We start from the raw sequence: 11578 nt of genomic DNA, 5'->3' as shown, positions 1-11578 counted from the left end.
TTTCAGGCAGAGGGGGCTGCGGCCGCTGCTGATTGGTGGCCGCGGTTGCCATGGCGGCGGCCGGGCTGCGCTTATAAGCGCTGTCGCGGGGCGGCGGGGCTCACCTGCCCCCGCGCTCCCTGTGCCCTTCTCTCGCGCGGTGCTGTGTGCCCACTCAGGACAGCGACGGACCGTGTCCCCGGAATCAGCCGCTCACCTTTGCGTTCTTGTGGTCTTTGGTCAGTTAGCGATCTGCGCCATGGCTCTGGACGGCTGCGGCTACTGCTGTAAGGTCATCCTCATCATCTTCAACATCTTCTTCGCGGTAGGTGGGCTGGCGGTGTCCGCGCTGGGGGCGGCTGGACCCGGAGGCTCCGCTCTGCGGACCGGGCCGCTCGTGTCCGTCTTTCCGTGGAAAAACAACCCAGATTTCTGCTCTTCCAGCTCGCGGTGGATTCGCGTGTCCGTTCCACGCCCCTTTCCGCAGCCTTGCCCCCACGCGGCCGGGGCCTGGCTCTGGTTCCGAGGGTCCAGCCGGGCGTAGCTGGGCTGGACACCCGCGAGGGGACGGCTGGTCGCAACGGCCCGCCCGTGTCAGCCGAGGCGTGGGCGTGGACGGGCTGTGGGCTGGCTTCGGCGAGTTAGTTTCGTTTTTCCCTCAAAGTTTCGTTTTACCCTCAAAGTTTCGTTTCCTCAGAAATCGCCGCCGCCGCGGCCGGGCTCGGTTTTGCCCAGGGTTACCGCGATTTCATTAGATACCGGTCCAAACACCACTGGACGCGCTGGTGCCCAGTGACCCCCGGCTCGGTCCAGACGCGCTGGTGCCCAGTGACCCCCGGCTCGGCCCAGACGCGCTGGTGCCCACTGCGCTGGGCTCGGTCCAGACGCGCTGGTGCCCACTGCGCTGGGCTCGGTCCAGACGCGCTGGTGCCCACTGACCCCCTGGCTCGGTCCAGACGTGCTGGGCTCTGTGGTGCCCTGTGTCTGTGCTCGGGGCTGTGTCTGTGCCCTGTGTCTGTGCCCTGAGTCTGTGCTGAGGGCTGTGTGGTGCCCTGTGTCTGTGGTGAGGGCTGTGTCGGTGCCCTGTGTCTGTGCTGAGGGCTGTGTCGGTGCCCTGTGTCTGTGCTGAGGGCTGTGTGGTGCCCTGTGTCTGTACTGAGGGCTCTGTGGTGCCCTGTGTCGGTGTCCTGTGTCTGTGCTGAGGGCTGTGTGGTGCCCTGTGTCTGTGCTGAGGGCTGTGTCTGTGCCCTGTGTCTGTGCCCTGTGTCCGTGCTGAGGGCTGTGTGGTGCCCTGTGTCTGTGCCCTGTGTCTGTGCCCTGTGTCCGTGCTGAGGGCTGTGTGGTGCCCTGTGTCTGTACTGAGGGCTCTGTGGTGCCCTGTGTCGGTGCCCTGTGTCTGTGCTGAGGGCTGTGTGGTGCCCTGTGTCTGTGCCCTGTGTCTGTGCTGAGGGCTGTGTGGTGCCATGTGTCTGTACTGAGGGCTGTGTGGTGCCCTGTGTCTGTGCTGAGGGCTGTGTGGTGCCCTGTGTCTGTGCTGAGGGCTGTGTGATGCCCTCTGTTTGTGCTGAGGGCTGTGTGGTGCCCTGTGTCTGTGGTGAGGGCTGTGTCTGTGCCCTGTGTCTGTGCTGAGGGCTGTGTGGTGCCCTGTGTCTGTGCCCTGTGTCTGTACTGAGGGCTGTGTCGGTGCCCTGTGTCTGTGCTGAGGGCTGTGTGATGCCCTGTGTCTGTGCTGAGGGCTGTGTGGTGCCCTCTGTTTGTGCTGAGGGCTGTGTCGGTGCCCTGTGTCTGTGCCCTGTGTCTGTGCTGAGGGCTGTGTGGTGCCCTCTGTTTGTGTCGGTGCCCTGTGTCGGTGCCCTGTGTCTGTGCTGAGGGCTGTGTGGTGCCCTGTGTCTGTGCCCTGTGTCTGTGCTGAGGGCTGTGTGGTGCCCTGTGTCTGTGCCCTGTGTCTGTGCTGAGGGCTGTGTCTGTGCCCTGTGTCTGTGCTGAGGGCTGTGTGGTGCCCTGTGTCTGTGCTGAGGGCTGTGTGGTGCCCTGTGTCTGTGCTGAGGGCTGTGTCGGTGCCCTGTGTCTGTGCTGAGGGCTGTGTGGTGCCCTGTGTCTGTGCCCTGTGTCTGTGCTGAGGGCTGTGTGGTGCCCTGTGTCTGTGCTGAGGGCTGTGTCGGTGCCCTGTGTCTGTGCTGAGGGCTGTGTGATGCCCTGTGTCTGTGCTGAGGGCTGTGTGGTGCCCTGTGTCGGTGCCCTGTGTCTGTGCTGAGGGCTGTGTGGTGCCCTGTGTCTGTTCCCTGTGTCTGTGCTGAGGGCTGTGTGGTGCCATGTGTCTGTACTGAGGGCTGTGTGGTGCCCTGTGTCTGTGCTGAGGGCTGTGTGGTGCCCTGTGTCTGTGCTGAGGGCTGTGTCGGTGCCCTGTGTCTGTGCTGAGGGCTGTGTGATGCCCTGTGTCTGTGCTGAGGGCTGTGTGGTGCCCTGTGTCTGTGCTGAGGGCTGTGTCTGTGCCCTGTGTCTGTGCCCTGTGTCCGTGCTGAGGGCTGTGTGGTGCCCTGTGTCTGTGCCCTGTGTCTGTGCCCTGTGTCCGTGCTGAGGGCTGTGTGGTGCCCTGTGTCTGTACTGAGGGCTCTGTGGTGCCCTGTGTCGGTGCCCTGTGTCTGTGCTGAGGGCTGTGTGGTGCCCTGTGTCTGTGCCCTGTGTCTGTGCTGAGGGCTGTGTGGTGCCATGTGTCTGTACTGAGGGCTGTGTGGTGCCCTGTGTCTGTGCTGAGGGCTGTGTGGTGCCCTGTGTCTGTGCTGAGGGCTGTGTGATGCCCTCTGTTTGTGCTGAGGGCTGTGTGGTGCCCTGTGTCTGTGGTGAGGGCTGTGTCTGTGCCCTGTGTCTGTGCTGAGGGCTGTGTGGTGCCCTGTGTCTGTGCCCTGTGTCTGTACTGAGGGCTGTGTCGGTGCCCTGTGTCTGTGCTGAGGGCTGTGTGATGCCCTGTGTCTGTGCTGAGGGCTGTGTGGTGCCCTCTGTTTGTGCTGAGGGCTGTGTCGGTGCCCTGTGTCTGTGCCCTGTGTCTGTGCTGAGGGCTGTGTGGTGCCCTCTGTTTGTGTCGGTGCCCTGTGTCGGTGCCCTGTGTCTGTGCTGAGGGCTGTGTGGTGCCCTGTGTCTGTGCCCTGTGTCTGTGCTGAGGGCTGTGTGGTGCCCTGTGTCTGTGCCCTGTGTCTGTGCTGAGGGCTGTGTCTGTGCCCTGTGTCTGTGCTGAGGGCTGTGTGGTGCCCTGTGTCTGTGCTGAGGGCTGTGTGGTGCCCTGTGTCTGTGCTGAGGGCTGTGTCGGTGCCCTGTGTCTGTGCTGAGGGCTGTGTGGTGCCCTGTGTCTGTGCCCTGTGTCTGTGCTGAGGGCTGTGTGGTGCCCTGTGTCTGTGCTGAGGGCTGTGTCGGTGCCCTGTGTCTGTGCTGAGGGCTGTGTGATGCCCTGTGTCTGTGCTGAGGGCTGTGTGGTGCCCTGTGTCGGTGCCCTGTGTCTGTGCTGAGGGCTGTGTGGTGCCCTGTGTCTGTTCCCTGTGTCTGTGCTGAGGGCTGTGTGGTGCCATGTGTCTGTACTGAGGGCTGTGTGGTGCCCTGTGTCTGTGCTGAGGGCTGTGTGGTGCCCTGTGTCTGTGCTGAGGGCTGTGTCGGTGCCCTGTGTCTGTGCTGAGGGCTGTGTGATGCCCTGTGTCTGTGCTGAGGGCTGTGTGGTGCCCTCTGTTTGTGCTGAGGGCTGTGTCTGTGCCCTGTGTCTGTGCCCTGTGTCTGTGCCCTGTGTCTGTGCTGAGGGCTGTGTGAGGGAGTAGTCAGTAATGTCGGGGTGCTGGGGAGTATGGGTGAGAGAGTGGAGGGCGTGTCGTGTCTTTAACCTTTCACCTTTCTGTCTCTGCAGATCGTGGGCTTCGCCATGCTGGGTCTCGGCCTGTGGCTGAGGTTCGGCTCGGAGACACGCGGGTTCTTCGATATCGACCTGAACACACAGCAGTTCGTCATTGGTAACGTACAGTACTGCGACCTGACACACACACAATCACAAGCTCGTGTCACACTCACACACACGCCAACACACTCTCACACACGGTACCACCCTCACATAATCATACATAATCACACCCACACCCTCTATCACACTCACATGCACAATCATGTGCCCAGTGTTGGGGTTCAGTGCTCTGTCAGTGAGGTCGCTGCGCCCAATGTTGGGGTTCAGTGCTCTGTCAGTGAGGTCACTGTGCCCAGTGTTGGGGTTCAGTGCTCTGTCAGTGAGGTCACTGTGCTCAGTGTTGGGGTTCAGTGCTCTGTCAGTGAGGTCACTGTGCTCAGTGTTGGGGTTCAGTGCTCTGACAGTGAGGTTGCTGTGCTCTCTCCCGCTGTCCTCAGGGGTGACAGTGCTGATGGTGACAGGGACTCTGATGTTGCTGGTAGCTCTGTTCGGGGACTGTGGAGCCTGCAGTGAGTCTCGCTGTGCACTGGGAGTGGTGAGTCACCGAGGACAGGATGGAGACTGTCTGAACTCTCTCTCTCCCTCTCGCCTGGCTGTGTGTGTGTGTGTGTGACCCGTCTCTCTCTCCCTCTCGCCTGGCTGTGTGTGTGTGTGTGACCCGTCTCTCTCTCCCTCTCGCCTGGCTGTGTGTGTGTGTGTGACCCGTCTCTCTCTCCCTCTCGCCTGGCTGTGTGTGTGTGTGTGTGTGTGTGACCCGTCTCTCTCTCCCTCTCGCCTGGCGTGTGTGTGTGTGTGTGTGTGTGTGTGTGTGTGTGTGACCCGTCTCTCTCTCCCTCTCGCCTGGCTGTGTGTGTGTGTGTGTGACCCGTCTCTCTCTCTCGCCTGGCTGTGTGTGTGTGTGTGACCCGTCTCTCTCTCCCTCTCGCCTGGCTGTGTGTGTGTGTGTGACCCGTCTCTCTCTCCCTCTCGCCTGGCTGTGTGTGTGTGTGACCCGTCTCTCTCTCTCTCCTGTCTGTTTACAGTTCTCCGGTCTGCTGACAGTGCTGATCTTGGCCGAGATCACGGCGGGGGTGCTGGCCTTTGTGAACAGTGACGAGGTGAGAGAGAGGGTCTGAGTCCTCGGCTCAGCTGGCTCACCTGGCTCAGCTGGCTCACCTGGCTCACCTGTGCTTCTGTGTGTCAGGTGGGCAAGCAGCTGGCCGAGTTCTACGCCACCATCTACGCCCAGTACGTGAACAAGGGGGGGGACCCCAGCTTGGCCGTCACCCTCAAGATCTTCCACAACGCGGTAGGAACACCACTCCTCACGGGGATCACGGGGCTGGCCTGCTCACACTGAGCGACTCGTGTCTCTGTCGTGTCTCTGTCGTGTCTCTGTCGTGTCTCACTCTGTCCTCCTCTCACGCGCAGCTGGACTGCTGTGGGATCGGGGGCGGCATCCTGGAGCCCTTCGTCAGAGAGACCTGTCCCCCCGCTGGCCTGCTGCAGACACTGGTCATGCCTGTGAGTCCGCCTGCGGGCTCTGTGGGGCTCTGTGGGGCTCTGTGGGGGTCTGTGGCCCTCTGTGGGGGTCTGTGGCCCTCTGTGTGGGTCTGTGGCGCTCTGTGGGGGTCTGTGGCACTCTGTGGGTGTGGGGCTCTGTGGGGGTCTGTGGCGCTCTGTGGGTGTGGGGCTCTGTGGGGGTCTGTGGCGCTCTGTGGGTGTGGGGCTCTGTGGGGGTCTGTGGCGCTCTGTGGGGGTCTGTGGGGCTCTGTGGGGGTCTGTGGCGCTCTGTGGGTGTGGGGCTCTGTGGGGGTCTGTGGCGCTCTGTGGGTGTGGGGCTCTGTGGGGGTCTGTGGCGCTCTGTGGGGGTCTGTGGGGCTCTGTGGCGCTCTGTGGGGGTCTGTGGGGGTCTGTGGCGCTCTGTGGGTGTGTGGTGCTGTGGGTCTGTGGGGCTCTGTGGGGCTCTGTGGTGCTCTGTGGTGCTCTGTGGGTGTGTGGTGCTGTGGGTGTGTGGGGGTCTGTGGTGCTCTGTGGCTCTGTGGGGCTCTGTGGCTCTGTGGTGCTGTGGGTGTGTGGTGCTCTGTGGTGCTCTGTGGTGCTCTGTGGTGCTCTGTGGGGGTCTGTGGCACTGTGGTGCTCTGTGGGTGTGTGGGGGTCTGTGGTGCTCTGTGGGGGTCTGTGGGGATCTGTGGGTCTGTGGGGGTCTGTGGCTCTGTGGGGGTCTGTGGTGCTCTGTGGGGGTCTGTGGCTCTGTGGGGCTCTGTGGCGCTCTGTGGGGGTCTGTGGTGCTCTGTGGGGGTCTGTGGGGGTCTGTGGCTCTGTGGGGGTCTGTGGGTGTGTGGTGCTGTGGGTGTGTGGGGGTCTGTGGTCTGTGGCTCTGTGGGATGGTGCTGTGCTCCTCAGTGGCTCGGTGCTGCTCTGTGGCTCTGTGTTATAGCGTCATGACGTTCTCACTGACACACTGACACAGGTTTCCTGTCTCTCTGCAGTCCTGCCCTGCTGTCATTGTTGATGTGTTCAACTCCAGAGCTCCAGTGGTCCTGGGCTGCTTCGTGGGACTGGCCTTGCTCATGGTGAGACAGGGGGCCGCATCCCCCCTGACCCGTCCACAGCCTCTCTGACCCGTCCACAGCCTCTCTGACCCCTCCCCACCCCCTCCACACAGTCCCCACCCCCTTCACGTCCAGTCCCCACCCCCTCCACGTCCAGTCCCCACCCCCTCCACGTCCAGTCCCCACCCCCTCCACGTCCTGTCCCCACCCTCTCCCCACCCCCTCCACGTCCTGTCCCCACCCTCTCCCCACCCCCTCCACGTCCTGTCCCCACCCTCTCCACGTCCTCTCCCCACCCTCTCCACGTCCAGTCCCCACCCCCTCCACGTCCTGTCCCCACCCTCTCCACGTCCTGTCCCCACCCCCTCCACAGGGTGTGTGTGTAGAGTTGTGTCTCTGTGTGGTGTCCTCAGTCAGTGTGTGTATTTGTGTTTTCAGGTTCTAGCTCTGCTGTGCAGCTCGGTTCTGTCCAGACAGATCAAGCGGACTCACCAGGGTCCGCAGTACCTGATCCTAGAGAACAGCTCTGTGACACTGCAGCCCGCCCCCCTGTCGCCCCCCCCCGGCCCGGCCGCCCTGCTCTACTAGCCTGGCTGTCGCACGCTAGGTACACGCGCGCTCCCTGTCCTGTCCCGTCTCTGTGCGGGCGCGCGGGTGGGCTTGGTGAGCTGCAGAGGCCGGTGGGACTCGTGACTCTTCACAGTTACAGCCCACAGCTCCGGACAGCTGGTTTGTCACCTGGTGTGGCAGCCAGGTGTGACCTCTGACCTGTCCCTCTGGTGCAGTGAAAAGTCAGCTGGTAGCACCACGAGTGCTGACAAGGCCTCTGGGTCCTGCAGGACACATCTGGGAAACCCAATCTCTGACGCTGCTTCTCTCTCAATACACAGTAGTATGTGTATTAACCCCTCTCTCTCTCAGTGCAGTGTCAGTGTACAGTAGTGTGCAGGAGGAGTGTGTGTATTAACCCCTCTCTCTCAGTGCAGTGTCAGTGTACAGTAGTGTGCAGGAGGAGTGTGTGTATTAACCCCTCTCTCTCAGTGCAGTGTCAGTGTACAGTAGTGTGCAGGAGGAGTGTGTGTATTAACCCCTCTCTCTCTCAGTGCAGTGTCAGTGTACAGTAGTGTGCAGGAGGAGTGTGTGTATTAACCCCTCTCTCTCAGTGCAGTGTCAGTGTACAGTAGTGTGCAGGAGGAGTGTGTGTATTAACCCCTCTCTCTCTCTCAGTGCAGTGTCAGTGTACAGTAGTGTGCAGGAGGAGTGTGTGTATTAACCCCTCTCTCTCTCTCTCAGTGCAGTGTCAGTGTACAGTAGTGTGCAGGAGGAGTGTGTGTATTAACCCCTCTCTCTCTCTCAGTGCAGTGTCAGTGTACAGTAGTGTGCAGGAGGAGTGTGTGTATTAACCCCTCTCTCTCTCAGTGCAGTGTCAGTGTACAGTAGTGTGCAGGAGGAGTGTGTGTATTAACCCCTCTCTCTCTCTCAGTGCAGTGTCAGTGTACAGTAGTGTGCAGGAGGAGTGTGTGTATTAACCCCCTTCTCTCTCAGTGCAGTGTCAGTGTACAGTAGTGTGCAGGAGGAGTGTGTGTATTAACCCCTCTCTCTCTCAGTGCAGTGTCAGTGTACAGTAGTGTGCAGGAGGAGTGTGTGTATTAATCCCTCTCTCTCTCAGTGCAGTGTCAGTGTACAGTAGTGTGCAGGAGGAGTGTGTGTATTAACCCCTCTCTCTCTCAGTGCAGTGTTAGTGTACAGTAGTGTGCAGGAGGAGTGTGTGTATTAACCCCTCTCTCTCTCTCAGTGCAGTGTCAGTGTACAGTAGTGTGCAGGAGGAGTGTGTGTATTAACCCCTCTCTCTCTCTCAGTGCAGTGTCAGTGTACAGTAGTGTGCAGGAGGAGTGTGTGTATTAACCCCTCTCTCTCAGTGCAGTGTCAGTGTACAGTAGTGTGCAGGAGGAGTGTGTGTATTAACCCCTCTCTCTCTCAGTGCAGTGTCAGTGTACAGTAGTGTGCAGGAGGAGTGTGTGTATTAACCCCTCTGTCTCTCTCAGTGCAGTGTCAGTGTACAGTAGTGTGCAGGAGGAGTGTGTGTATTAACCCCTCTCTCTCTCAGTGCAGTGTCAGTGTACAGTTGTGTGCAGGAGGAGTGTGTGTATTAACCCCTCTCTCTCTCTCAGTGCAGTGTCAGTGTACAGTAGTGTGCAGGAGGAGTGTGTGTATTAACCCCTCTCTCTCTCTCAGTGCAGTGTCAGTGTACAGTAGTGTGCAGGAGGAGTGTGTGTATTAACCCCTCTGTCTCTCTCAGTGCAGTGTCAGTGTACAGTAGTGTGCAGGAGGAGTGTGTGTATTAACCCCTCTCTCTCAGTGCAGTGTCAGTGTACAGTAGTGTGCAGGAGGAGTGTGTGTATTAACCCCCTTCTCTCTCAGTGCAGTGTCAGTGTACAGTAGTGTGCAGGAGGAGTGTGTGTATTAACCCCTCTCTCTCAGTGCAGTGTCAGTGTACAGTAGTGTGCAGGAGGAGTGTGTGTATTAACCCCTCTCTCTCTCTCAGTGCAGTGTCAGTGTACAGTAGTGTGCAGGAGGAGTGTGTGTATTAACCCCTCTCTCTCTCTCTCAGTGCAGTGTCAGTGTACAGTAGTGTGCAGGAGGAGTGTGTGTATTAACCCCTCTCTCTCAGTGCAGTGTCAGTGTACAGTAGTGTGCAGGAGGAGTGTGTGTATTAACCCCTCTCTCTCTCAGTGCAGTGTCAGTGTACAGTAGTGTGCAGGAGGAGTGTGTGTATTAACCCCTCTCTCTCTCTCAGTGCAGTGTCAGTGTACAGTAGTGTGCAGGAGGAGTGTGTGTATTAACCCCTCTCTCTCTCAGTGCAGTGTCAGTGTACAGTAGTGTGCAGGAGGAGTGTGTGTATTAACCCCTCTCTCTCTCTCAGTGCAGTGTCAGTGTACAGTAGTGTGCAGGAGGAGTGTGTGTATTAACCCCCTTCTCTCTCAGTGCAGTGTCAGTGTACAGTAGTGTGCAGGAGGAGTGTGTGTATTAACCCCTCTCTCTCTCTCAGTGCAGTGTCAGTGTACAGTAGTGTGCAGGAGGAGTGTGTGTATTAACCCCCTTCTCTCTCAGTGCAGTGTCAGTGTACAGTAGTGTGCAGGAGGAGTGTGTGTATTAATCCCTCTCTCTCTCAGTGCAGTGTCAGTGTACAGTAGTGTGCAGGAGGAGTGTGTGTATTAACCCCTCTCTCTCTCAGTGCAGTGTTAGTGTACAGTAGTGTGCAGGAGGAGTGTGTGTATTAACCCCTCTCTCTCTCTCAGTGCAGTGTCAGTGTACAGTAGTGTGCAGGAGGAGTGTGTGTATTAACCCCTCTCTCTCTCTCAGTGCAGTGTCAGTGTACAGTAGTGTGCAGGAGGAGTGTGTGTATTAACCCCTCTCTCTCAGTGCAGTGTCAGTGTACAGTAGTGTGCAGGAGGAGTGTGTGTATTAACCCCTCTCTCTCTCAGTGCAGTGTCAGTGTACAGTAGTGTGCAGGAGGAGTGTGTGTATTAACCCCTCTGTCTCTCTCAGTGCAGTGTCAGTGTACAGTAGTGTGCAGGAGGAGTGTGTGTATTAACCCCTCTCTCTCTCAGTGCAGTGTCAGTGTACAGTAGTGTGCAGGAGGAGTGTGTGTATTAACCCCTCTCTCTCTCTCAGTGCAGTGTCAGTGTACAGTAGTGTGCAGGAGGAGTGTGTGTATTAACCCCTCTCTCTCTCTCTCAGTGCAGTGTCAGTGTACAGTAGTGTGCAGGAGGAGTGTGTGTATTAACCCCTCTCTCTCAGTGCAGTGTCAGTGTACAGTAGTGTGCAGGAGGAGTGTGTGTATTAACCCCCTTCTCTCTCAGTGCAGTGTCAGTGTACAGTAGTGTGCAGGAGGAGTGTGTGTATTAACCCCTCTCTCTCAGTGCAGTGTCAGTGTACAGTAGTGTGCAGGAGGAGTGTGTGTATTAACCCCTCTCTCTCTCTCAGTGCAGTGTCAGTGTACAGTAGTGTGCAGGAGGAGTGTGTGTATTAACCCCTCTCTCTCTCTCTCAGTGCAGTGTCAGTGTACAGTAGTGTGCAGGAGGAGTGTGTGTATTAACCCCTCTCTCTCAGTGCAGTGTCAGTGTACAGTAGTGTGCAGGAGGAGTGTGTGTATTAACCCCTCTCTCTCTCTCAGTGCAGTGTCAGTGTACAGTAGTGTGCAGGAGGAGTGTGTGTATTAACCCCTCTCTCTCTCTCAGTGCAGTGTCAGTGTACAGTAGTGTGCAGGAGGAGTGTGTGTGTATTAACCCCTCTCTCTCTCTCAGTGCAGTGTCAGTGTACAGTAGTGTGCAGGAGGAGTGTGTGTATATTAACCCCTCTCTCTCAGTGCAGTGTCAGTGTACAGTAGTGTGCAGGAGGAGTGTGTGTATTAACCCCTCTCTCTCTCAGTGCAGTGTCAGTGTACAGTAGTGTGCAGGAGGAGTGTGTGTATTAACCCCTGTCTCTCTCAGTGCAGTGTCAGTGTACAGTAGTGTGCAGGAGGAGTGTGTGTATTAACCCCTCTCTCTCTCAGTGCAGTGTCAGTGTCCAGCAGTGTGTATTAATCCCCTTCTCTCCCTGCAGGTCTGTGCCTTGGTGTGTAGTCTTATCCTGTCCTCTGCAATAAAGAAGGTCCAGCCCATCCCCATTCTTTACAGCTCCAGTATGGTCTATTAGTCTTCCTGCTTCTGCAAGTGACAAGCCTCTAGCACCAGCTCCTGTCCTGCCTCCCCTTGCAGGGCCAGAGCTCACCCAGCCTCCAGGGGGCACTGCAGCTGTGGTCATCCCACCCTCACTGGGAGGGGAGGTCAGGTGCAGCTCAGGAGCACCAGTCCCTTCACTGTAACCACGCTTGCTGTACTGCAATGTTTTTCTACGCACGTTGAAATAAAGTCAGAAAATGGTGATGCGGCCTGGGCTCTATTCACTTCTCCTCTTCCTGCCCTCCAGCACAGAGCTCTGTCAGGCTACCTTTGACTCACCAGTCCTGCAGGAGCTGGACATCACAGGACTGATCCAGTAACAGGTCAATCATACTGCTGGAAGCCCAGAATCCAGACTGTCCACATGTTCACAGTGGTGCATTGTCATCTCACATCATGAAAGA

At 58.2% G+C, this 11578-nt stretch overlaps 1 protein-coding gene across 2 annotated transcripts; it reads left to right on the top strand.

Annotated features, from left to right (window-relative positions):
* The first annotated feature begins 77 nt into the window (after positions 1-77).
* cd9r (CD9 molecule related) lies at positions 78-11378 on the top strand. 2 transcript variants are annotated; one of them, XM_088607127.1, is made up of 9 exons: positions 78-304; positions 3866-3968; positions 4354-4451; positions 4939-5013; positions 5100-5204; positions 5327-5419; positions 6388-6471; positions 6889-7057; positions 11056-11378. In XM_088607127.1, exons 1-8 carry the CDS (start codon positions 239-241, stop codon positions 7036-7038), a joined length of 774 nt encoding a protein of 257 aa, XP_088463253.1. In that variant the 5' UTR covers positions 78-238; the 3' UTR covers positions 7039-7057; positions 11056-11378. The 2 variants fall into 2 exon arrangements, with proteins under 2 accessions (XP_088463253.1, XP_088463254.1); XM_088607128.1 differs by lacking the exon at positions 6889-7057.
* Positions 11379-11578: the final 200 nt, after the last annotated feature.

Source organism: Lepisosteus platostomus, chromosome 14, assembly GCF_059453375.1.
Source record: "Lepisosteus platostomus isolate fLepPlt1 chromosome 14, fLepPlt1.hap1, whole genome shotgun sequence".
NCBI classification, from domain to species: domain Eukaryota; kingdom Metazoa; phylum Chordata; class Actinopteri; order Semionotiformes; family Lepisosteidae; genus Lepisosteus; species Lepisosteus platostomus.
Note: the sequence above shows the minus strand (reverse complement) of the source record. Positions and strands in the feature narration are given on the sequence as shown.